Source organism: Terrapene carolina, unplaced genomic scaffold (genome assembly GCF_002925995.2).
Source record: "Terrapene carolina triunguis isolate 2854851 unplaced genomic scaffold, T_m_triunguis-2.0 Scaffold238, whole genome shotgun sequence".
NCBI classification, from domain to species: Eukaryota; Metazoa; Chordata; order Testudines; family Emydidae; genus Terrapene; species Terrapene triunguis.
Window position 1 is genome coordinate 6669988 of NW_020664589.1, and position 23482 is coordinate 6693469.

At 46.1% G+C, this 23482-nt stretch overlaps 1 protein-coding gene across 2 annotated transcripts; it reads right to left on the bottom strand.

Annotated features, from left to right (window-relative positions):
* Window positions 1-1304: 1304 nt before the first annotated feature.
* ZER1 (zyg-11 related cell cycle regulator) lies at window positions 1305-22088 on the bottom strand. 2 transcript variants are annotated; one of them, XM_024192980.2, is made up of 16 exons: window positions 21943-22088; window positions 15429-15625; window positions 14845-14995; window positions 14011-14447; window positions 12063-12239; window positions 10590-10704; window positions 9850-9996; window positions 9278-9451; window positions 8485-8700; window positions 6847-6888; window positions 6366-6485; window positions 5295-5410; window positions 4649-4837; window positions 3387-3484; window positions 2773-2875; window positions 1305-1533 (listed from the first exon to the last, which is right to left on the bottom strand). In XM_024192980.2, the coding sequence occupies exons 2-16, from the start codon at window positions 15584-15586 to the stop codon at window positions 1476-1478; spliced, it is 2301 nt and encodes a 766-aa protein (XP_024048748.1). In that variant the 5' UTR covers window positions 15587-15625; window positions 21943-22088; the 3' UTR covers window positions 1305-1475. The 2 variants fall into 2 exon arrangements, with proteins under 2 accessions (XP_024048748.1, XP_024048747.1); XM_024192979.2 differs by having other exon boundaries at window positions 15429-15715.
* Between the last annotated feature and the right edge of the window lie 1394 nt (window positions 22089-23482).

The following is a 23482-nucleotide window of genomic DNA, read 5'->3' on the forward strand; positions in this document are numbered from 1 at the left end:
TCCTAAGTTTGGGTTCTGCAGGTTGCACAATGTGCTGCTGGGGGACCTAGATTTAAGGCAAATCTTGGCAAGTCATACAGATGAAGATCCTGAGCTGCATTTCTCTCTCACTTGCACCAGTGTAAATCAGGCATAATGCCACTGAGGCGAATAGAGTTGTACTGGTTAGTACTGGCATGAATTGGAGGAAAGTGGGGCCTTTTGTCTCCCAGAAGACATGGAGAGTGTGTGTGAGTGGAGTGGAATGGCAGTCAGCCCTCTTGACCAAAGGGTTTGTGCTGCAATCTGTTTGACACACAGGGAGGCTGAATCCCCTTGAACATGGCAAATGTTGGCCCAGACTTAAGAAAAGAGAGAAAACTCCCAGTCCCTCACAAATTCCAAAGTCACCAAATCATGCTGTAATGACTGGCCTGGGTCCCAGAGAGAGCTGGCCATGGGTGAGGGGGAAACCCACTCTCTGTTGTTTGCAGCCTTTACCATAAAACAGAGAAAACACAATTTAAAAAAAAAGAAGTGGTAAAAGGACTTGCATGGAGAGCCAGAGAGATTGGATCCTTCTGTGAATGAACCTGATTCTTCATTGCACAGTATCCCTTGCAGGAAAATACCCTCCATTCTCAAGGGCGGGGCAGCTGGTTTTTCTGGCCTTTCCTTCACCCTGTGGTGCCAGGTGGTTGAAAGCTACCACTGTAGCGCTACTGGGCAAAGTAACAATTCCTGGCTTTAAAGGGTTAATGGGAATGCTTTATGGCAAGGAATTTCCAAATGCACTTGATACAATCCATCAAGCTTCCACTAGTAGCACCCCCATACAAAAACCAACTGAAATGGCTTGAAGGCTCTTTCTCCCCTTTCTATTCTACTTACAAATATTAGGATCCCTTTGGTCTCAATCTCTTACCATTATTTTTTCCCCTCTAGGCAAATAAATCATTGATCAGTACCTACAACCCCACTGTAGAGATGTGGCCATGATGCTGGACTGGCTGTTCTTGTGAACATGACAAGACCTCATGCAATATAGTGAAGGGGAATTGTCTAAAGGTGTGAAATAAAAAAAGTCACAATATCAATCACACAGCTAGATCTTCAAGCTCACATTCATTTGAGGCTTCTCATGTGGTCTAAAAAAGGTCAAAAGATACATGATTTTTTTTGTTTTTTATACAGAAATCATATACACAAAACTTCAATCCGTACTTCATAACGAAAAACCTACTAATTTAAGGAAAGCATTTGTTGTGCAAAAGGTCCCCCCCACCCCACCCCTGTGCACCTTCATCTACTGAGTGTCTCTCTCTCTCACACACACACACACACACACACACACCCATACACATATACACACACACACACACACACACAGGTTCCTTCCAACAGCCAAGCTGGTGAGAAAGAGTCCTCTCTATATACAGTGAATTAGAGAGAAGCTGGATACAGTGCTGGCAAGAGGCGTTGTTAGATCATTGCCTCTATCTGGAAGTGTCCATGTTCTCCTCTTTAAAGTTACTGCAGTGCTCTATAACTTTCCTATGGACAAAATAAGGACAAGGAGAAAAGGTTTAGTTCAAAGACTAGGAAAATAATGAAGTGGGCCACAAGCATAAGGCACTGTCACCTACATTTAAATGTAGTGTATGTATCAGGCAGTATATCCTGAGACATGCGTCAACCCAGTACCTGTGTTACAAGTATATCTCAACAAAAACAGATCTAATTACCCACTTACAACCAATCCCTTCCAGAATTAGTATACATCCAGATCCACACCTGTCCATTTATTAACCCACCCATTATTCACTGGCCATCACACCCTCATCTCCCATCCAAACACCTTCCTGTCATCAACACATCTAATAATCTGCTCATCCAAACATCCATCATTCACCTTTTCTGTCTTCTATCCTTGTACCCATATGTCTACAATTTAGCTATTCCTTGTCATCTACCATCTACTTACCATGTTATTCATATACCTTCCATTCACCATTCTTCTATTGACCCTGTCATTCATGCATCTGACCCATACACAATTCATCTACTCTATTATTCAATCTCCTACTCTATCTTCCATAAACTTCATTAATCTCCTCCACCATTTATCATTCTTTCAGCTACTGGAAGTGTCTGTCACATATACACAATACACATATTCCCAGCAAATATCCACCCACCTTTTCCATTTTCCCTATATCTATAAAGTCATAGCTCTCAACTTGCCATGGATTAAATGTATACAACTGGCTTTTAAAATCTGAAAGAATGACCTAAAAGGAAGGTTCTGATACCAAACGTCAGAGGAAGAAGCTTGGGAAAATGGTAGATTCATTTTACTATGTAAGACATTCTCCATCAATTTTGTCACGTGATTCAGCTCGTCTGGTGTCAATGATGTACATGTATAAACAGTAAGATAACACCAGGTTTGAGGGATGGAAATAAACAGGAGGCTATCCTCATAATCAGATCCAGTTGAGAGGTATGGCTCTACTATTCATCTAGATACCTTCCAGCAGTCCATTGATACCTTACTGTGCTATCCACCAAACTCATCCACCCATTCATCCTTGTCTATTCCCCATCTATGAACAACTCTCAATTCACCTATATCCTTCACATCTTTTCTATCTACTTATGCATACTACTACTGTGTTCTCTCCATCCCTAATCACATATTCATTGGCCTATATTTGATAGTTTTACTCTCATGCTTATATATAAAAAATCCTAAACTAAGGTTGCATGTTTAATAACTTATTCGTTTCCTACCGGGCCATTTCCTTGGTCTCCTGGCGTGCTGAAGCCATCTTAATCACCTCCTTCAGAAGGGGCATTCCACCTTCTTTGATCAGCAGGGGGCAGTACTTGTCAGCTGTAAAGAAGGGGGAAATACAACCCTGGAAATCTTCACTCCTACTAGGTCAAATCTCTACATTCTGCAGCCTGACTCTTCTCCCAAGGCAATGAGCTCAAAACAAGAGGAGATAGAGAAGCAGTGAGAAGGTTGCTGGCTGGTAAGCCATAGGGTACAGGTTTCTCTTTCTAGTGGCTCAGCCTCTTAGGTGCATCCAATCTGCAGAAGTATCGGAAATAGAAACCAATTCAGCACTCAAGCTTGCTAGAGTGATGGAAGCTCCAGAAGGCTGTTTTCATGCACTAAGTCTATGTTGTCTTCCTAGTTCTGGCTACACCCCTTGAACATCCTTGGTAACTTCAAGGAGCTGCCTTGGAATTAGCCACATACTCTGCATTAACCTACAAGCCTCTGAAAATAGTTTCCCTTGACCTTTCGCCACCCCTGTTGTCTAACAGGCACAATGTATGGAGATTCACAGCCCCAACCATTTCACTGTATTTATAATGTTCTCTATGGAGGGACTTACGGTAAACAGAGACGAGGTTATAGAGAGCCCAAGTAGCCCAGTGCTGGCTGACAGGAGAGATCCCTTGCGGAAGGAGTCGAAGGATTGGTTCAAATGACCTGCAACAAATATTAAAGAAAAAAATGAGAAACCCAAAAGCTGCTGTTCCAGCATCTTTTCCTGTATTGGTACTGGAAGCTTCGCAGTCAGAGCTAATACATTACACAACAGTAAAGCTCATTGGCATATCACCTTCCAGTATCCAAGAGGCAGTCATAGTTTGTGGTACTGACAGGCTCAATCCCTGCTGTTTAATACTACCATGCGGCACTGAGAACCAGCTCTGAAGGATTAAACGGGGAATTAATTTCTATCCTGTTCCAGTCACATTTCCTTAAGAAAGCTGAGATTCAGCAGTGCTGATCACTCCGTAGATGGGTTACAGTTAAAGGGCCTCTATCTACCCTAGGCCAAGTACCCTAGTACCCACAACTGAGGGGACACTGATCATTCATAAACAATGGCTGCGCCATTTGTTCTTGCAACAGTGAAGTGCATCCACACTGCAAATCAGGTGTTGGAATCGCACTTGTACTGCATCCTCACCAGCAATTCATTCCATCTGTTGTTGTACTAGTGCATTGTGGCATTCCAGAGTTCCTGACGCAGCTCTCACAGCAGGAGCTTTAGGGTTATTCCACAAGTCACTGTAACACCTGAAGGGAATTTTGGGAGGCTTGTCTAAACATCCCCAAAGGCAGATTGAAGGCTGCAGTAACCCATTTCATGGAGACAGGAACATTCACCCTAGCTGTACCTTTCATCAGGAATCAGAATTTAACCAACAGCAAGAGAGGGATTCCTTAAAGAAATGTTTTTAAGCAGACTAAAATGGTAAGATTCCATGTTTCCTGCACAATCCGAATCCACCAGAAACATGCAGGACAAGTTCTAGTCCTACTGTGTTCCCTCAAGAGAAACTAGGGATACAGACTATTTTAATTTTCTCCATATTCTACTTAGAAGTGTAGCAGTTGCCTGTCCAGATTAGACCAATGGTCCCTCTAATCTCCAACTGTGGCCAGTACCACATGCTTCAAAGGAAGTTGAAAAACCCCATCTAAAATAGTATGTCCATGTGGGAAATTTCTTCCTCACCCCAAGGAGAAGTTCTACACTTGATTAAATCTCCACCTTTCTTGCAGACTTCAACGTGCTTGAGGTTACTTCTTGGGACAATCCCCACTCCTGGAATAAATGGGCCAAGATCCGACATCCCTCACCTGTAATTGATATTTCTTCTGGAGTTAATGTCCCAGCTCTGGATGGCTGCCCACATCCTGTCTACTACTTCCTCTCGGCGTGGCTCACAGATACCCCAAGCCTCTGGGCCATCAAACATTATGTGGGAGAGAACCCCACATGCATTGTAAGATACCTCAATCCCATCTGCTTTGCTCTCCAACAGGTTGCTGCCAAGATAGAAGATAAGATTTCAGAGGTGCCAGGATAGCCTTATGTAGCACATCAGGGACAAAAAACTTAGTATGCAAACAGTGCAGCCCCTGTGAACTCTAACCAGAGCTCATCAGATAAGTCATAATCTCCTAACTGGACTGGACACAGCAACCTATGCAAAACAGCTTGACAAACACCAGCTTCCCAAACTGGTTTTATTGATTATACTTTGTATTTAGATTGCAGCCATCCTCTGAAGATTCCAAAGCACTTTACAAACTGGGCGAGTTCCACTATCCTTTTTTTGTTCTGTTTAACGGGGTGGGGGCAACTGATGCACAAATGTTAAATGACTGTCCTACGTCACACAGTGACTCAATGGCAGTCAGGAAGAGCAGCCAGGTCTCCTGTCTCACAGTCCACGGCTCTAACCATTAGACCATATTGCTTCTTGATCAGTGATGCACCAACCTGAACACACTGATGAACTGGGAGGTCATGAGCTGTGGGCGGAGCTCTTTTACCTCCGCCACATTTCCCAGAAGCCCCAACATGTTACGGTGCAGCTCCTGCTTCTCTGGGAACTCCTGAGGAAACAAGGAACATGTGTAAAACAAAAGTATGACCATTGTGACTGATGATGCAGCAAATCCAGGAAGGCAGACTATTTCCCAGCAGTCAGAAATGGAGCTCTCCTCTTGGTGTGGTGAGGTTTCTAGCATTCAAAACACATGACAGGTGGGAGAGAACCACACCACTGCAAAGCAAGGGACAGTTCTCCACTGCTTGACATGGCCACTGGAGGGAAATGCATCTCCAGGCACAGGACAGGGAGTGGGAGAGAGAGAGTAAATGAGGTAGAAGTATGCCGTTTCCTTGTGCTCATAGGATGTATGTATGTGGAGGGGGGAATGGGCAGAGTGGGTACAAGTCTTTTCCGTTTATGCAACAGACGAAGCTTTCAGCAGGGATCAGATGAGCCAGGACTCAGTCCCAAACGTGACAGTGTGACAGTGGAGAGCAGGGGTTCCCAAACTGTGGTATGCGTACCATATCTCTGGGGGCTACTTGTGAGAAATTGTGTAATGGTGGATTTTATTAATTAATTATTTTATTTATTGCATTTTCACAATAGGCTACTCAGACGAAGCTTTAAAACTCTGTGGGAATTTGTTATATAAAATACGGTAGTTAACTTACTTCAAGATGTACCAATGAGAATACAGAAACACAGAGATGCTGATTTACAGAACCCTCAGCTCCAATCACCATACAGCGCAGGTTCAGTTGCCCAGCAACTTTCCAGTCTAACTGAGCTCAGAACTTAGTCAGGGTTTTTTTCAGTTGTACATGTCACACTATAACTATACGTAACAGTGAAATATGGACAGATGGCTAAAGACAGGTAGTGTTAAGAAGAGCACACAAAATCTCAGCGATGAGAAGGATAGGGATACGCGGGTAGCTCGTAGATCTGGAAGGGGATACGCAATAAGAAGAGTTTGGGAACCTCTGGTGTAGAGGATACTGGGCAGCACTTACTTTCAGGCACTCCAGGAAGAGCTTCATGCCACTATAGTTGAGAAACATCTCACAGTTATCGGGGGTTTCGTCTGTGATATTCCACAGGGCACTCCAGGAGAACTCCATCACCTGATCACACTGTCGAGCCAGAGGGAAGGAGACGGTAAAACACAGTGGAATGAAGTATGTGACATGGGCAACTGCAGACAGAGCGCCTGTAATACAGGAGCCCAATGCAAACTAATCAGAAGGATAGGGAACTGCTGTCACCTCGGAAGGGACCAGTTTTTATTCAGTTCAGACCCACCAACACAAATATTACCATTATCCAGTTTATTCAGAGGAGCCAAGTCCCCACAAGCCTCTGGGGACACCTGGAAAATTGCTGGTGCAATGTGACTGGATTCCTAGCACCCCTGGGCTGACCTCTCCACCTCAGGGTTAGAGTGAATATAAATGGAGTATATTTTGCTTACAGATTTTAAGAAGAAACACTTACTGTTTTATCCACCAGCTTCTTCTGAATCAGCTTTAGCATGGTCTGTGGGCAGAGAGAAGAGGGAATGAGAAGCGTAAGAGCAGGTCTGGGAACAGGCCAGGAATCACAGAGATTAAAATAAAGACTGTACATCAAACTCAACCCTGACATAGTCTGGCACAGCTCTCACTGAAGTCAATGGCAGTTATGCTTACTCATGGATTGGATTTGGCTCTATGCATATGGAATCTGATTCAAAAGGTGTAAACACCCCTCCCATCTCTTCCGAATTTAGTGTTATTTTCTCTGGTTCAATGGCACTGTATAAACAACGATTCCACTGGTTCACACAGCACACTACGACAGATGACCTGTACCATCCAGATAACAGGTCCCTGGCTAACGGCACAAAAAGGCAGAGTTTAGTACAGAACAGCCCAGTGAGCAATAAATAGTCTGGTGTATGCTCTCTTTATAGCTTCATGAAAAAGATGGGACCTCAGAAGTTAGTGGACTTTAACTGGGAGGCTGTTGCAAACTCAAGGGGGAGCATGGAAGGAGCCATGAAGTCAAGAGTGGGTGAAGGAGACCAAAGGAAAGACAGAGAAGAGCTTGGGGCATAGGAAATTTTGTTGGAGGAAATGAGGGCAGAGGTATGGGAGAGGACTCGAGCAGAGTCTTGAACGGGAGGATAAGGAACTGGAATGTGAGGCAGGAGAGTTGAAGCCAGGGAGAGATTATGATTATGTCAAAAAATGAGCAGAGTGACTTCCTGTAGAGGGACTTGGAAACCCTCCAAAACTGTACATACCCCCACATGCACAATTTCTGGTCCATTACTTGGACAGTGTTGTCTGTCAAGTGAGACAAAGAAACGTGTCCACTCAATCTTATGTAATTGAAGGTGTGAAGGGAGGTCTGACTCTTGGCACACTGGAGGTGCTGTCCAGGCAGTAACCCCAATGGAAAGGTTCTGCAGATTTTATTATTTCCAAATGGGCAGCAGCTTTTCCTATCTCTGGAGAGGCAGGAGAGCCTTCCTGACTTGCTGGGCCATTTTGTATCCAAAAGCAGGGGCAAGGTTGTTACTCAGACATGTCCAAATGAAAACCCTTACATTGTTACCAAGAGGATTGTGCTAGTTGCAGAAACAACTTTTTTTTATGTTTCTAGGAGGAAAACACTACTGCTCAGTGGGAAGCCCTCCCCATTCAACATTACTTTTCTTTGGGACGGTCTGCCTTCTCCTAATGGAAAGACTGGCACAGAGAGGTTATGGGGCTTACCCAAGGCCACACGATAAATTTGTAGCAGAGCCAAGATTAGAACTCAGGAGTCGTGACTCCTGGCCTTGTGTTGAGATCATGCTGCCTCCCCTGCCCTCAAACAGACACTACCTCTAATAGCACATCAAGGAAGTAACGACTTCCCCTGCTGGCATGTTTTCAAGGGGCTCAGCTTGAGGACGGTGGATTCCATGATAGGACAACGCTGCTAAGACTCTAGCTTTCCCTGACTGCAATACTTTTCTGTGACACTGGATTATTTACTGGACCTACTCCACAGACACTTCCAATGGAAATCATAGAAAGTACTTTCCCAAGGGACTCAAGCCCAGTCTGGGGTAGGGATTAGCAGCCATCCTGGGACCATACCAACCATGACAAACCCCATCTTGCCCACAGCCTCCTTATGGTCGTTGTCCACTTGGCAGACCAAGGCATTGCAGAGGTGTACAGCGATGCGCTGGATGGACTCATCCTGCCGAGTAGGGTTGAGGATGTTCAGCAGCAGCTCGTTGACACGACGGTACTGGAATTCCAGCTCCTCTGGGATGCTGAAGTTACACAGTGTCAGGCAGCAGTTCCGCTGCACCTACCGGGGGGAAGCAGAGCAAGGTTAGAGTATGCTGACATGATGGACCATCCAACAAGTATGTGCAAAACCCCATAAGCACATGTACAGTTGCCACACAGTGTTGTCACTATCTTCCATCTCAACACAAACACCACATACACATGCATCACCCTCCGACCCAACACCACGCTGCACATGCACTCCCCACACAATAGCTTCACCAGCCTACAGCTCAACCCTCTCACTGCATGCACACTCTCCATCTGCTACCCAGCCCCACCACCTGCACACTCCACATGCAATCCAAAGCCAGTCACCTTTGCCACAAATACACGTGCACCATTATCGCCTCTTTCTTCCCCCGTATTACTACTGAACTACGTCACCAATACATCCCACATAAAATTGCACCCACCCACCCATAAAGTGAATGCATGACCAGATATAGGCAACGGCTTCTCTAGGGCATGCCGTGGTACACATTCAATAGGCTCAAAGCACCCAGAAGGTACAAAGTACTGGAACTGGCCTTTTACTGGGAGACGGGGAAGAGGGAGAACAGTGAGAGCAGGGTGAAGTTTGACTGAGCTCTTACTGTCACTTCCTGGTAAGACTCCATGCCATTCAGCACCACCTGGATCACCTGACGCCGCAGCTTCACGCTCTGCTCCATCCGATACTCTGAATTCGTTAGGTAGAAAAGGGCTGCGCTCCCAGTCACCTGGATGTTCTTATCGTACTTGTGACACTTGAGAGCTGTGATCACCAGCTACAAAGAAACAATGGGAGCTTTTAGTGCCATGTAGTCCCAGCTGGGCCCCCATGTAACCGTTACCCCTACGCAGGCAAAGACCAATACAAGCATTCAAGGGACAAGGAGCCCAGGCACAGCTGGAATAGGCTGCTCAATGAGATCATAAGACACCTCCTAAAATCAAGGACCTGATTTCCATCATGCTACTGGAACTTCCTCTTTAGGAGCCTGATCCAAAGCCCATTGAAGCCAAAGGAAATGGGAGTCTTTCCATTGACTTTAATGGGCTTTGGATCAAGCCCTAAGTCATGGGGAAAGGTTTGATTTTTGTGCGGTAAAATTCCCCTCCCCCTAAATCTGACTGTGCTCAAGGGAGGTGAGCACTGCCTGTGGGTAAGTGCCTGTGTGCTCACCTGCAGTGCTCTCAGCAGCTGGTTGCAGCGCTCGATGCGGGCGATATCAAAAAGGAGATTGATGGCCCGGGACGTGATTTCGGGCCGGTGTTCAGTGTATGCCTCGATAGCGTTCAGCACCTGCTCTTCATTCTTGTCCCCACTCACCTGGCAGCAAGGAAAGGAACAAAATCATGTCCAGGGAGGAAGAGACCAGCAAGAGAGGGGGTTGTTCAGGAGAAAGGCCAGCAAGAGAATGGGAGATCCGCAGGGAGAGGAGTCTGTAGGTGGCAGCTCAAATGGTGCATGCACTCTCTCAGCCCCTTTCTATATTGTTAGCAGGATTCATTCTAATGAGGCCCAAGATATCAGCGCGCAGGCTGAGTTACCTCTCAGCCCAACCCTGCAGGAAGTGGTCCCTGCAGGGCAGGGTGGTATCTCTTTGCAGGGTTATGCATGGCTACTTCTTCTTAAGCCTCAGACACCCGTTGTCGAGTGCCCTTTGTGCTACAAGCAGGGTGGGGAATGGACAGGGGCGGGTGCATGTGTGTCTTTACCAGGCTCCTTTCTAAACAGCTGTTTTTTCCCCTCACAAACACTGCATAGGGTAGGGACCTTGCACCACTGCAGCATTCTTCCAGCAGGGGGACCCATAGTTCAAAAGGCACATGTATCACTTCCACAGAGCCTGAGAGCTCTGAGATGCTGGCAGACTCTCTAACTTCAGACCCTTTTTGAGAATTTTCCCACTGGCCCTTTACCTTGTAGGCTGGAATATGCGTCAGACGACAAAGAGAGGTCTCAAAGAGGCCCAGGAACTGAAGCGGTCGTTTCAGATCCCTGAAGGGGGCAATGCTGCTCTTTGATGGCTCAATGCTGGGAAAAGAAGAGATCATCCATGTCTGAGCTCTGCTTATTCAGCTCCCTCCACCACAGAGATAGTTACAGAGCTCCCTGCCTGCTCTGATTACACTTCACAACAAGCCAGAACAGCTGGGTCTAAATTCAGTCATATCCCATCAAAATCCCAGTAAGGGTTTCTTAAAGACAATCGCATCATACTCCTTGATGGGACCTTTCATCACAGATGATCCCTATTGTTCTGCACAAGAAGTGAATGTGTCCAACAGAAATGACAATAGGAATTCAGGCAGGGAGACTATAGTTACCCAAGTTTGGTTAGGACAGCAGGGGAACAACTGATTGTTATAAAAAGGACCATGGGATTTCTAATGATCATAAATAGTCAGACACCTGATTTTATATCTCCTCTGAAGGACCGCCATCAGCTCAACACCCCTCTCATTACAATGAAGCATTGGGTCGGTATTGACTTAGAACACTATCAACAGTGATTGCTGCATCACCGCTGTATTCCTTGAAGATCTACAGCCTATGTTTTCCATGAATTCTGTAAAGAAGCCAGTGCTGCAGCATAGCAGTTTTGCTTTCACACTGTAACAGCTCAGAATATGGGAGGGAAAAATTCCTGGCTGATTTGGAATGAGAGCTAAGAGTGGTCCCTGTAGATGCTGGTTGGGATTTTCAAAGGGGCCTAAGGAAGTTAGGCTCTCACTGGGCATGGTATTGACAAATCTCAATATTAGCACTGTAATTCCAGCTCCCTAAAATACCTGCAGTCATTTCAACTGCAGAAGTAATTCTTTGCTAACACTTCTAAAAACTGTTGTGTAGTGAAGCTGATGCAGGAAGGCTGCTGTGCTCCTCCCCAGAACTCACTGCATTTCAGTGGTGGACAAGAGTTCATAGAATATCAGGGTTGAAAGGGACCTCAGGAGGTCATCTAGTCCAACCCCCTGCTCAAAGCAGGATCAATCCCCAGACAGATTTTTGCCCCAGATCCCTAAGTGGCCCCCTCAAGGATTGAACTCACAACCCTGGGTTTAGCAGGCCAATGCTCAAACCACTTTGAGTACAGTCTGTGGAGGGCTTTGTGGTCTTTTTGGAGGGAAGTGGATGATATATAAACTATTTTTACAGCTGTCAGTAAGTAGGTAATGTATAAGGAAAAGGACAGCTGCAAAACCTATGTGGATGTGAATGAAAGCCAGGTAGGGCTAATTAATGACTATTCTGAAGCCCTCATCCATGGTGATCAATCCCACTTGGAGAGAGGCCAAGAGAGAGATTTGTCCTTCCTGCCGCTTTCAATGAAATCTCCCCTCCCACAGATCCACAGTGACCTCCATCCCTGCCTGGCCTTCTAGCCTTACCTTGTCTGACCCACTTTCTCCTCAATGCTTGAGATGGTGCAGTTCTCCAGCATGGTGTGCCCTGAGATATCTAGCGAGGAGAGGTTTACCAGGTTATCCACAAACAGGGTCAGCACCCGCCGGGTCAGCTTGAATTTGTAATAACTGGACAGGCGGTCTCGGGAAATATCCAAGTGCCTGAAAAGGAGAGCAAGCATCTCAGAGTCTGGAGAGCATCAAGTGGGGCTTCCCCCATCCTTTCAGGTCAAACCCAGCCCTGCAGAGACCATTCACAAGCACAACTGCTGATTTTCCAAGATACAGGGATGTGACTCTGTGGAACTAGCAGCAGGATGGAGTCCTGTGTATAACCTCAGTGCACGCAGTACCCTTGGATTATACACCAACAGATCCCTGGTGGGGGCCTGTCCAGAATGGAGTATAAAGAATTACTCAGCTAAATGATCAGAATGGCAACTACTGTAGGCTGAGCAACCTACCTTCCCAGTCTTCATCATAAACAGGCATCTGATCATTTCTCTAACCATGGAACTGGCTACATATCTTCTACCTGGGGATCAAATTGCACCAGAAGATCTTCTCATCCCCAGAAAGGTGTGTTACCTCATCTCCCAAAATTAATGATAGAAGCTCTCTGATTCCTCCCTTTGTCTCTTTCTTTTCCAGACTAGATATTGTTGTATCCATGACACTGTACAGAGATCTTAATAATCTCTATTACACCAGCACCATTGCCCTATAGTTTTAAATGTTTGATGTTATATGAAAAACGCAACATAAAATTAAGTTAATAAACCATCTAATAATAGTAATACACTTCCTCAGTACAACTGCTACCCACAGGGGGCATGTGGTGGCTCCTACTGGACAGATGGTCAGGTAAGTTCCTACCAGAATGTGTGAGAGATAGAGAGAGGGACTGGGTTGCACATTAGTGATTAAAGACACATAGGTTGGAATTTTCTAAAGGGCATATGTGACTTAGGAGCCTAAGTCCCATTTTTAAAGTGATTTGGGCACTTAAGAGTTGAAGTCAACAAAAATCAGCAGGACTTAGGCGTTTACATCACTTTAAAAATGGGACTTAGCTCCTAAGTCACTTGGATGCTTATGAAAATTTTACCTCTGGTGCTTTTCTGACATGTCTAACGTGTATGAACATGGAGCCCCCTAGTAACCACAGAGACTATAAACGATAAGACTGGTGGACAGGCTCCTTTAATTTGAATGGTAAAACCCTGTGGTTTTGGACCAGAAAATCCTGCATTCTCTTCCTGGTACCAAATGTGCAGTTTCGCTGGTGACTGTGGTGCTCGCTGTTTGCGGCTATGGAGTCATGTGACAGCACTAATTCTCACTGGTAGACCAGGGGTGCCTATTTGCTTTGGATGACATTGTTTCCTGGATCATCCTCTTTCCCTAACTCTGTGCTCAGAGCAATAAGGTCTGCTGCTTATTTCACATTCAATGGGCTTTGGTGGTGCTCAGTGATCAGATGTTTCAAGCCAACCACTGAGTGCTAAGTTTTTCTCTTATCTGTGAGCCAGGCTTAAACATTGGACTTCCTCATTCGATAAGCAACTTGTGGGAGTCAGTTCTGGTTTCACACTGCAATTATTGCTGTGATACCAGCATCCAAATGTCCCCACAGACCGGGAGTAATTTTGACTGAGGATCAGGTATAAAAATAGGGAGCCCTCTCTGAGTGCTTGATCTTGCTGTCCTCATGCAGGAAAAACCTCTACGGGCTTCAGCAAGGGCTTTGGGCTGCAAAGGGAGTGAATGATCAAGTGCCTTTGAGGGAAAGCTCTGTTCCTCCACCACCACAAACCTAAAACCTGGGATGGGGAAAATGCTCTCGGAAAATTAATCCTCAATCCTGAGCATCTCTGAGCACCTGCAACTCCCAGTGGAGAAAGAACGAGTGAGGAGGGAGGCATCTGCTGACCTGAGCTTGCGGAGCTGTGAGATCACTTGGATGTGCTCCTCTGAAAGGTCCATGTTGTAAAGCACTAAGGAAACCAGACTGTCCTTCCACTGGGTCAGAAATGCCACATCATTGAGCTGGATCCCAGAGAGATCCAGGGCAGTGAGGGAGGCCAAAGGTCGAAGCAATGTCTCCACGTTCACCCCCTCAGTCATACGGCCCAGGTTCAGGAAGCGCAGGCGGCTGAAGCCCTCGAAGGTAAAGTCCTTGACCAAGACCTGGCGAGTGGGGTTCACCAGGCAGTCGTCTTCACAGCCTCCTGGGTTCTCTTCCTCGTAGAAGAGATTACTGCAGCCAAAGAGGCTGAGAGAAACTAGAGTGTGGCTGAAGCTCAGCAGGGTCTGCAGGCTCTTGGCTGTCAGCTTCTCACAGTTAATCAGGGACAGCTCAACAAGGTCCTGGAAGGCAGGAAGCCAAAATATTAGAACTACTTCACTGTCAGTTTTCCTACCCCAGTCCCTACAGCAACTCCTGCTCGGAATGGCCGGGTCTGGAGTACTCAGCTCTCACACAGCCAGCGTTTCCACACCGTTCCCTACAGTGACTCCTGCTGGGAGTGACTAGGACTATAGAGTACTCTGAGCTCCCACACAGTCAGTGCTCCCACTCCATTCCCTACAGCAACCCCTGCTGGGAAAGGCTGGGCTGGAGAAGCCTCAAGTTCCCCCACAGCTAGGATTCTGATAAAGCAGGTAAAAAGTACAAGTAATCTATGGTTCTCCCTGAGAGTTGTGAGTGGTCTCTGCTGTGGGCTGCTGCAGAGTGACAGCCAGTAAGACATAAATGCAATACCACCTGCTTTCTGATGGCTTCCAGGTCCTGGTCCTGCACTACGTCCTCCCGCAAATGGATTCGGGCTAGCCTGGTGCTCCGAGGATCTGAGAACAGGGTGAAGAAGCTCTCATGGGGTTCAAAGATGCTGTCTGCATTCACCAGCTCCACATACCTACATGAGAGGTAACACGGTTTATTTTCCATCCCAGGGTTTGAATTTTTCAATTTAAAAAAACGTTTCCCCTCTTTTTCCACCCTACTTTTTCTAAGCTACGAAATCTTTCTGATTTTTTTGGAGCTCTCCTTGGAGGACCAGAAAATGGGATAGACCAGGACACCATTGTGGTGGGTGCCGTATAAACATAGATCTCTTTCCCTCTATCAGCTTTCCCAGCCGTGGGGCCTGTAAGGGCACACCTCTACTAGTTCTCCAGTCAACCATAGAGCTTTCCAGGAAAAACAAGCTAGGCAAAAGCTACATTTCTAATGTAAGACTCAAGCAGAAATAAGTGTAAAGTGTATGCATCCCTCCCCTCGAGTCCTGGCTTCTTCCCCCAGCTACCATCCCCGATGGACAGCAGCACCCACACAACTCAATCACGTACTCATTGACGAGCTTGTCACAGATCTCACTCGGCAGGAAGACATCGGGGTGAAGCCGGAGAGTCTCGTTGTCCAGTAGGTAGCAGAGGGTCCCCTCCAGGTTGCGGAGGCAGTAGTCTGTGCATAATGTCATCAGCGACTCTGGGCTGTCAGATGCCATCTTCAGGGAACAGTGGTGGAGGGCAGGGGGAGCAGGGAACTGTGGCAGAAGGAAGCTTTTCAATTCAAGGGATCCCTGCCCCCCAACCTCAGGAGATTCCCAGCTGGATTTACAGGGACATTAGGACATCTGCAGGCAGACGGAAGACAGACAATCAGATAAAAGAAAAATACATTGGAAAGTACCCTGAAAATCTGCCAGTGCTTAGCGGGACACTGATGGCTAGGTTCATCTGTTGATGGCAAAGAGAGTTGCAGATGTTTAGCCGTTAGCAAATAATGCCCTTAACCTCTCTATGCCTCATTTTCCCCACCAGTAAAATGGGAATAACACTCCCCAAGCTTCCATGATGCTATAAAGGTTAGTTAGCTAATGGGAACCAATTAATTAGGTTAAATATTAGAAAAAAAGCTTCCAATCAGTGAGCTGCATCAGTCTGAAGATGAGCCTCTTAGAGGGAAGTGGGGGAAGCCACATTGCTTGGGTCACATAAAACTAGACTGAGCAGATCACTAAAAATATACTGTAGGGCACAATCCAGCACGCAGACTTGATGGGACTTAGCAGCTTGCTCCATCTCTAACATCTAGGATTCTATTTATTTTAATTTCAGTTAAACTACTTTGCTTTGTAATTAATTTGAACCTTCCCTGCAGTGTTGAAAGCTCCAAACCCACAGGATTATACTGGACCCCAGAAGCAGGATATGAAACTGAGTAGAGACCAAAAGGAAAATGACTGGTCTACTTTTATTTTCGAAGCTGAGTGAAATGCAAAGTGTACATAGGAGAGAAAGTTCAATCTTTATAACTTCTCTCCATTTTAATTCTCTGAGGTCTTGTCAGTAACAAAAGCCACATTCCTGCAATTCTTCCCTTATGGGCAGACTCCTACCTCTGCATAAAGCCCTCATGAAGCCAACTGGGCTTTATGTGAGTGAACCCCCACAAAGTCAATGGGGCTCCATGCAGGCACAGAAATCCAGTTACAAGAACAGGGCAGTGACATTATTTTTAATACAATGAAGGGTCTGATCCTGTAGTCACATATATGCATGAATAATACTACTTGTGAGTAGTCCCATGTGTAAGCGTTTGCAGGATCAGGTTCTCAGAGGAGCTGGGGCTTTAAAGCTGACCTGTAAAAAGAATTAGGCTGGGGGCTTTGTTTTACTTTATGATGGATAAAGACGGTCAGAAATGTTTGAGGATTTTTCCTGTTTGTTTTTCACCTGAGAAATATCAGAAATGCAAAGTCTGGTCTTCCCTGGTATTGCAGGAGAACTTCTTGTGAGTCTCAGAAATGTTTATTACATATTACTTGAAGGAGGCGTGTGAGAGAGAGCACGAGTGAGGGCAAGTCTTTAACAGAGACATATTTTCGCTGAAAGGTTCATTAGCTATTGGAGTTAAGTGTTCTAAGCAGCTGTACTAAAAATTCCTTCCCTTCTCCACTGCTCAGCTTTCATTCTCTTGACTCTTGGGATGGCCATGACAGACATCTGAATTTCTAGTGTAAAATCAGAGGCACACACAAAACCAAAACTTTTTTTTTAAATATACACTTTCAGGCCTTCTTTATACATTATATAGAAGCAAAAACAGGCACTAGAAACCTTGTGGATACTTTCAGACAGAAAGTGCATAAGATGGGTGGTTGTTAGATAAGGTTGTACCATACAGAAGTTTTGTTAGCTGTTGCCATCTAAACATCAGAAAGAAGTTTCTTGACAAGTGTTGAAACTAAGGGCAACAGCTAAAAAGGCATTTGTGGCATCTTCCCCTTCAGGGGCAGACATTTCATCTGCACCCTGTCTTAACAGTTTCAGATTGCCTGTGTTGGTTCAGGCCCATCTGTAGACACCTGAGGATTGTGTCCCAAGCCACCCTCTCCAACTACCTGGCTGGTCGCTTCCTGATAAGGCACAACTCCAGACCACACTCTTGACCTACAGCAGCACCCTGCATATGGGAGGAAAGGAGAAGGCTCCTCTGTGGTACCCTGTTAATGGTGCCTCAAGGACCAGCCAGCAGAGGGTCACCAAACAGCAGTTTAAACATCTTTCTTTCCCTGCTTCTGCTTCCAGCTTGACCCAGACCAGGATATCACCCACAAAGTGACAGAAATCTGCTCTCTCTTGAATCTTCTGTTCTCATTCTTTTCCATACAGTACAGCATTTGCATCATGTTTAGTGTTTCATTTGGGTTTTTATAGAGGTCCTTGCACTGCTTTCTTGTGTGTGCACAGTAAACCCTGAGGTTACATGCTGCATGTCATCACCTATGTGGGATACTGTACCCCCATCTTCCCTTAACTATAACTCACGCCCCACATGGAAAAAGCAAAGCAACGAAAACCCAAGATGACCACAAGCTGAGCAGCTGTTGCTCTGGAAGGCGTTGCAAAATGTCTTTAACATCCAGTCTTTGCTTTTCATCATGGGATTCCATAGAGCAGCACACTCAGTGCAGAAGGACAAAACAGCAAACATATTGACTCAGTCTCTCTCCCTGTCCCTCCTCTCATGAGGATTAATTCCTTAAAGGATTCCCAGGCTATTTTCCTCACCATCACCATGTCATAACTAACCCCAGTTGGAATCTCCACTGTAGCCACTGCCCCACAGGAAGGCACCAGTCAGATGGATCAGACAGGTAGATCAATCAGGAACCCCCCCTCTCCCCTCAGAAGCTCCAGTCAATTGGCCTGCTGCTTTGACCATGAATTCAGGGATGAGGTAACCACTCAGATTCAGGCACTGAATGGTCCCCATGGGAGACAGGAGCATAGCTGTGGCTTAGCTTTCCTATCAGCCCAGGCTCCAGCCTTCTGATCCCTCCCTTTGCTTCAGGGCAGATTTCTGTGCAACCTAGGGGGCAGCATGAGTTGCAAATCAAAACTCCGTTCTTCTTTCTGTGTCTCATTAATTCTTCTTTAGAGAATGCGCTTCAGTGCCAGGAACAAGAGCCAACCAAGTAATTAATCCAACACGGAAAACAACTACTCAAGGAAAAAGGCAGAGATCAGTAAACTGCTCTTTGTTTTGGAACAGCCGTCCACTTAGTCTAGCCCTAGTTTCCACAGTAGCCTCTTTAAATCAAATCTGGGCCTGGTGTAAGTGGGTGCAACTCCACTGACTTCAGCAAGAGCAGAAACTATGGCTGAATTTGGCTCCTGTATTCTGGATCTGCTTGTACCTGATTTTCAGCATCAGATGATGTGAAGAGGTTTGTGTCTTTTCCTTTCCATGAACATCCCTGGAAATAAAATAACCAGGCAATGGGCAGAATCCCCTCCCCATATTTCAAACACAAAACTTTCATCTTAACCTACTGCATTCTGACATAAAACCTATTTAATAAACTATCCAGTGGAGAAGTAGGTTGAGTTCTCTGCTACCTTGTGCCCAAGGTTTCAGAACGAGAACAGTTACAAATGGGCTTTACAGAAAGAAAATTAAACCCAGCAATCAACAAAAATCTTATATAGGATCTGGTTAACTCAAAGAATGGTAATGGGAGATTGAGCCTTTCCCTTCTAGTGATGGTCTTGCAGGTCACACAATTCTATTCCGGGCCATGTTGGTAGCAACTGAATGTCATTACCTCTCAATGCCTGCTTGATGGCTCCAATACCCTGGTGATGGGTGCAGTATAAGGAGCTAAAGGGATGTAAAATGAGTTGGTGGTATCAGTCCAGTTCACAGAGGACACAGACTATGTCTTTCTATATGTTTGCATATCGACTAGTACAACAGGGTCCCAGTCCTGATTAGCACCGTTGGATGCTACTGCAATGTAATCAGATGACTGATATTTCATAGAACTGGGGAGCAGAAATGATCCGTGCTTTAATCCCTTAGCTCCCAAGAACCACCACTATTACCATATGCAAAAGGCACCCCACTCTCCTCTAGGAGGAAGGGATCAAACTATCACTTCAGAGGAGCACTCACCATTATGTGTATTAGAGTAGTGCCCAGAAGCTTCAGCTGAGATTTGGGCCCCACTGTGCTGTACAAACACAAAAATAGAAGACCCTGCCCTGAAGTTCCTAACTAGGGGCACAAGGCGACAGGGAGGGGGGAAATAGGGGGCTCTCTGATGGGAACACAATGTTACATGCATTTACTAGGTATAGGCACCATATCTGTAAGTGAACTAGAGCTACTGAAGGAGGGATAGCTTGGTGGTTTGGGCATTGGCCTGCTAAACCCAGCATTGTGAGTTCAATCCTTGAGGGGGCCATTAGGGAACTGGGGTAAAAATCTATCTGGGGGTTAGTCCTGCTTTGAGCAGGGGGTTGGACTAGATGCCCTCCTGAGGTCCCTTCCAACCTTGATATTCTATGATTCTACTGCCTAGCCATTATCATAAGGTGTGGGCTCTTCTAGACCAGCTGGCTGGTTATCTACCTGGCTACCAGATTGTCACCCATGGTTTCCAAGGTGGGCAATTAACTGCTTGGGGTGTGTGAAGGGTCAAGGAGGTGTGTGGGAGATGCACACAGTGACCGAGAGACCACTATAACCACAGCTGCACAAGTCAAGTACAGATTTCCCACCCTGGCAGGTCCTCTTCCATCTTGGAAGAGGGTTGATCTAAGGGGACAGACTTATTTAAAACAAGCTTGTTACCAATGTGCCCCATGATGGCTAGAGCCATCAGCCCCATCCAAGGCAGCTGGGGAGTAGTACACCACCCTCAGCATTCAAGGAAACTATGAGACACAGCATTCCTCCACTCCCAGATCCAAACAGCCGCTTCTGTGGTTGCTGCTCCTCAATGAGATACATATGCATTTTTAAGACATTCCCAGCTTCACCCACATGAGAGGCCTGGTGCTGCTGTTCTCACACTTAGGAATGCCTGTGTTAGAATTTGTATCTTGGACTTCAGATCAATCTCCTCTCCTATTACATGCTCTCTTCAGCCTGGTGCTTGAGGCTAGGCCAGATTCATTGTGGCTCAGTGCCAAGGTGCGTAACCTTCATATTTGCTGCTACAAAGATGATTGGCAAGGCTGACTCTTTCAGCATCGTGAGTTTGCCCACACAGAGGGCATAACAAATATTAGCATGAACAGATCACAAGGGATTATTTAAAATAACAGATTAAATGTAAATCCAGAGCTCAGCATAAGTTACATTCTGAAGGAAAACTACATTGTCAATTTATATTGCATTTACACAGCACTTCACAGTTCCAAAGCACTTAACAAATATTAACTGATCATCCCAACTGTTGCAGGAGATATCATCATCTCTATTTTACAGGTAGGGAAAATGAGGCACAGAACGGTTCAAATATTCATAGTGTCAAAGCTATGCTGAGAATTTAGGAATTCTTTGGTGCTCATCCTTTGCTCAGACCACACCAAACATCATAAATCAGATTATAAACAGGGAACAGGTTGCCATTTGTATATGACTATGGTGCAGATACTCCTTTTAAAGTTAAAATACAGTACAAGATCGTTGCTGCTGTTTGCAAAGGTCACCCACCCAGCAAAATGTCTCCAGAAAAGCCTGTTATGATTCGCATTAACACTGTGCATCACCAGATCACAATGGCCTCCAAAGATATTTTGAGCTGTTTCACCAGCCTGCAGAATGGTCCCTGTGAAAATCAGGTCTTTCTGTCCCTTGAAGGAAGGGACAGACAGGGCGAAACTCCCTTCTGCGATACATACATCTGCCACTCTGGAAGAGCTGCTGTGCCTGTTCCCAATCTGTTTCAAAGGTCACCCCATAAAACAGCTTCATGAGAGCTGCCACCCTTTTACAGGATCTCTCCTGCGGGACATTGTATTACAACATTGTCATGAATGAGTCATGATACAGTTCCACAAGTGCCAAAAGACATTTTGGGGCTGCTTTAATGCCCTTCAAGACGTGCAGAGGTCCCACGGAAATCGGCTCTATAGCTTAGGTGCAGATCATGGATCCACCTCTGTCATGTGTCAATCCCGGGAAAGGAGGAGGGTCTTTGCTCACTCCTTTCCAGTGGGCAGGGGTCCGATTGGGGATCCCTGGTAGTGGGGGGACGGTGACCCCTCTCTTAGGGGGTCACCCACAGTGGGGAATCGTGTCTCCCGAGGGTGGCTCCAGAGGATACAAGGCTCCCTCCCGTGCCCCTGTGGGTGGATGGTCAAATATCCTCCCCGGGGCAGTGGGTGCATGACAGGTCCCGTCCCTCACCCCGCGCAGTGGGGGGATCCCGGGTCTCTGACCCGCGGCAGCCTGGGGATCGGGTCCCCGCAGTGGGCGGATCCGGGAATGGGATCGGGTCCCCCCGGGGCCGGGTACCTCTGGCTAACCCCGCATGCTCTTATCTCCGATCTCCCCGGCACCCACCTGGCCCGAGGCCCCTGCCCGGCTCCCTGGGTAGAGGGGATCCAGGTTCGTTCCGGTTCCGGTCCCCGGGGGCGGGGGTCTGTGTGTCCTCCTCAGGGTCCGCTCCCGCCCCCCCCTCCTCCCCGCAACAGCCTCCGCTGTCAACAAATCCACCCGTCACTTCCGCCGCCCGGAGCCCGAGACCGCCTTTCCCGGGAAACAGAATCCCCACGCAGAACGTTCCGCTGCCTGGGTAGAGGCCAGAATTCCCCCCGCCCACCCCGACAGCCCCTATCGCCCGAACCCCAGGGAGCTGAAGGGTTCCAGACGGACCGGAAGGGTGACACGTCCCCCTGCGCCTTATCCCCTGGGAACCTGGGAAATCCCATCACATTGCAGCCTTCCCTCAACGCCATAGGGTGACATCACATCACGAGAGTTTCCTTGTGCAGCATGGTGACATCATGGCGCAGTGAGATGACATCACAGCCTGAGGGTGTCCCAGCATGGTGCGATGACATCACACTGTGATGGTGGCCTGGCATGGAGAGATGATAATACCTAGCTCTTACTTACATTGAGTTTTTTATCAGTAGATCACAAAATGCATTATAAAGGAGGATAATATCATTATTGCTGTTTTACAGATGGGGAAACTGAGACACAGATGGGGGAGTGACTTGTCCAAAGTCACCCAGCAGGTCAGTGGCAGAGCAAGAAATAGAACCCACATCTCCTGAAACTCAGTCCATTGCCCTGCCAACTAGGCCACATTGCATTTTGGCATGATAATATGATTGCATCGTGGAAGTATGAAATTGTTTCACTGTTGTGTCAGAAATACAGGATGTTGGGATAATGTTGCATTGCATTTTTATTACATTGTATCTTACCCCAATGCTGTAGCATTGTGCCACGTTGATTTTTATTGCAGTGTGATGACATTCTGTAGCATGCTAACTAGGGCTGTCAAGTGATTACAAAAATTAATCGCAATTAATCACGCTGTTAAACAACAATAGAATACCATTTATTTAAAATATTTTGTGATGTTTACTACATTGACAGATATATTAATTTCAATTACAGCAGAGAATACAAAGTGTACAGTGCTCACTTTATATTTATTTTTTATTACAAATATTTGCACTGTAAAAAAAATTTTATTTTTCAATTCACCTCATACAAGTACTGTAGTGCAATCTCTTTATCATGAAAGTTGAACTTACAAATGTAGAATTATGTAAAAAAACTGCATTAAAAATAAAACAATGTAAAACTTTAGAACCTATAAGTCCTCTCAGTCCTACTTCTTGGTCAGCCAGTCACTCAGAAAAACAAGGTTGGTTACAATTTGCTGGAGATAATGCTGCCTGCTTCTTATTTACAATGTCACCTGAAAGTGAGAACTGGCATTTGCATGGCACTGTTGTAGCTGGCATTGCAAGATATTTACGTGCTGTCCCTTCATGCTTCAACCACCATTCCAGAGAACATGCTTCCATGCTGATGGGTTCTGCTTGATAACGTTCCAAAGCAGTGTAGACTGACTCATGTTCAT

Excerpts from the sequence above, each read along its gene's own strand:
- ZER1 (XM_024192980.2), bottom strand. The coding sequence starts at position 15,586 with ATGGCATCTGACAGCCCAGAGTCGCTGATGACATTATGCACAGACTAC. Across the intron at positions 14,996-15,428 it reads TGTGACAAGCTCGTCAATGA|GTATGTGGAGCTGGTGAATG; the intron begins GTACGTGATTGA and ends CCTCTCATGTAG. Across the intron at positions 6,486-6,846 it reads AGAAGCTGGTGGATAAAACA|TGTGATCAGGTGATGGAGTT; the intron begins GTAAGTGTTTCT and ends CTGGCTCGACAG.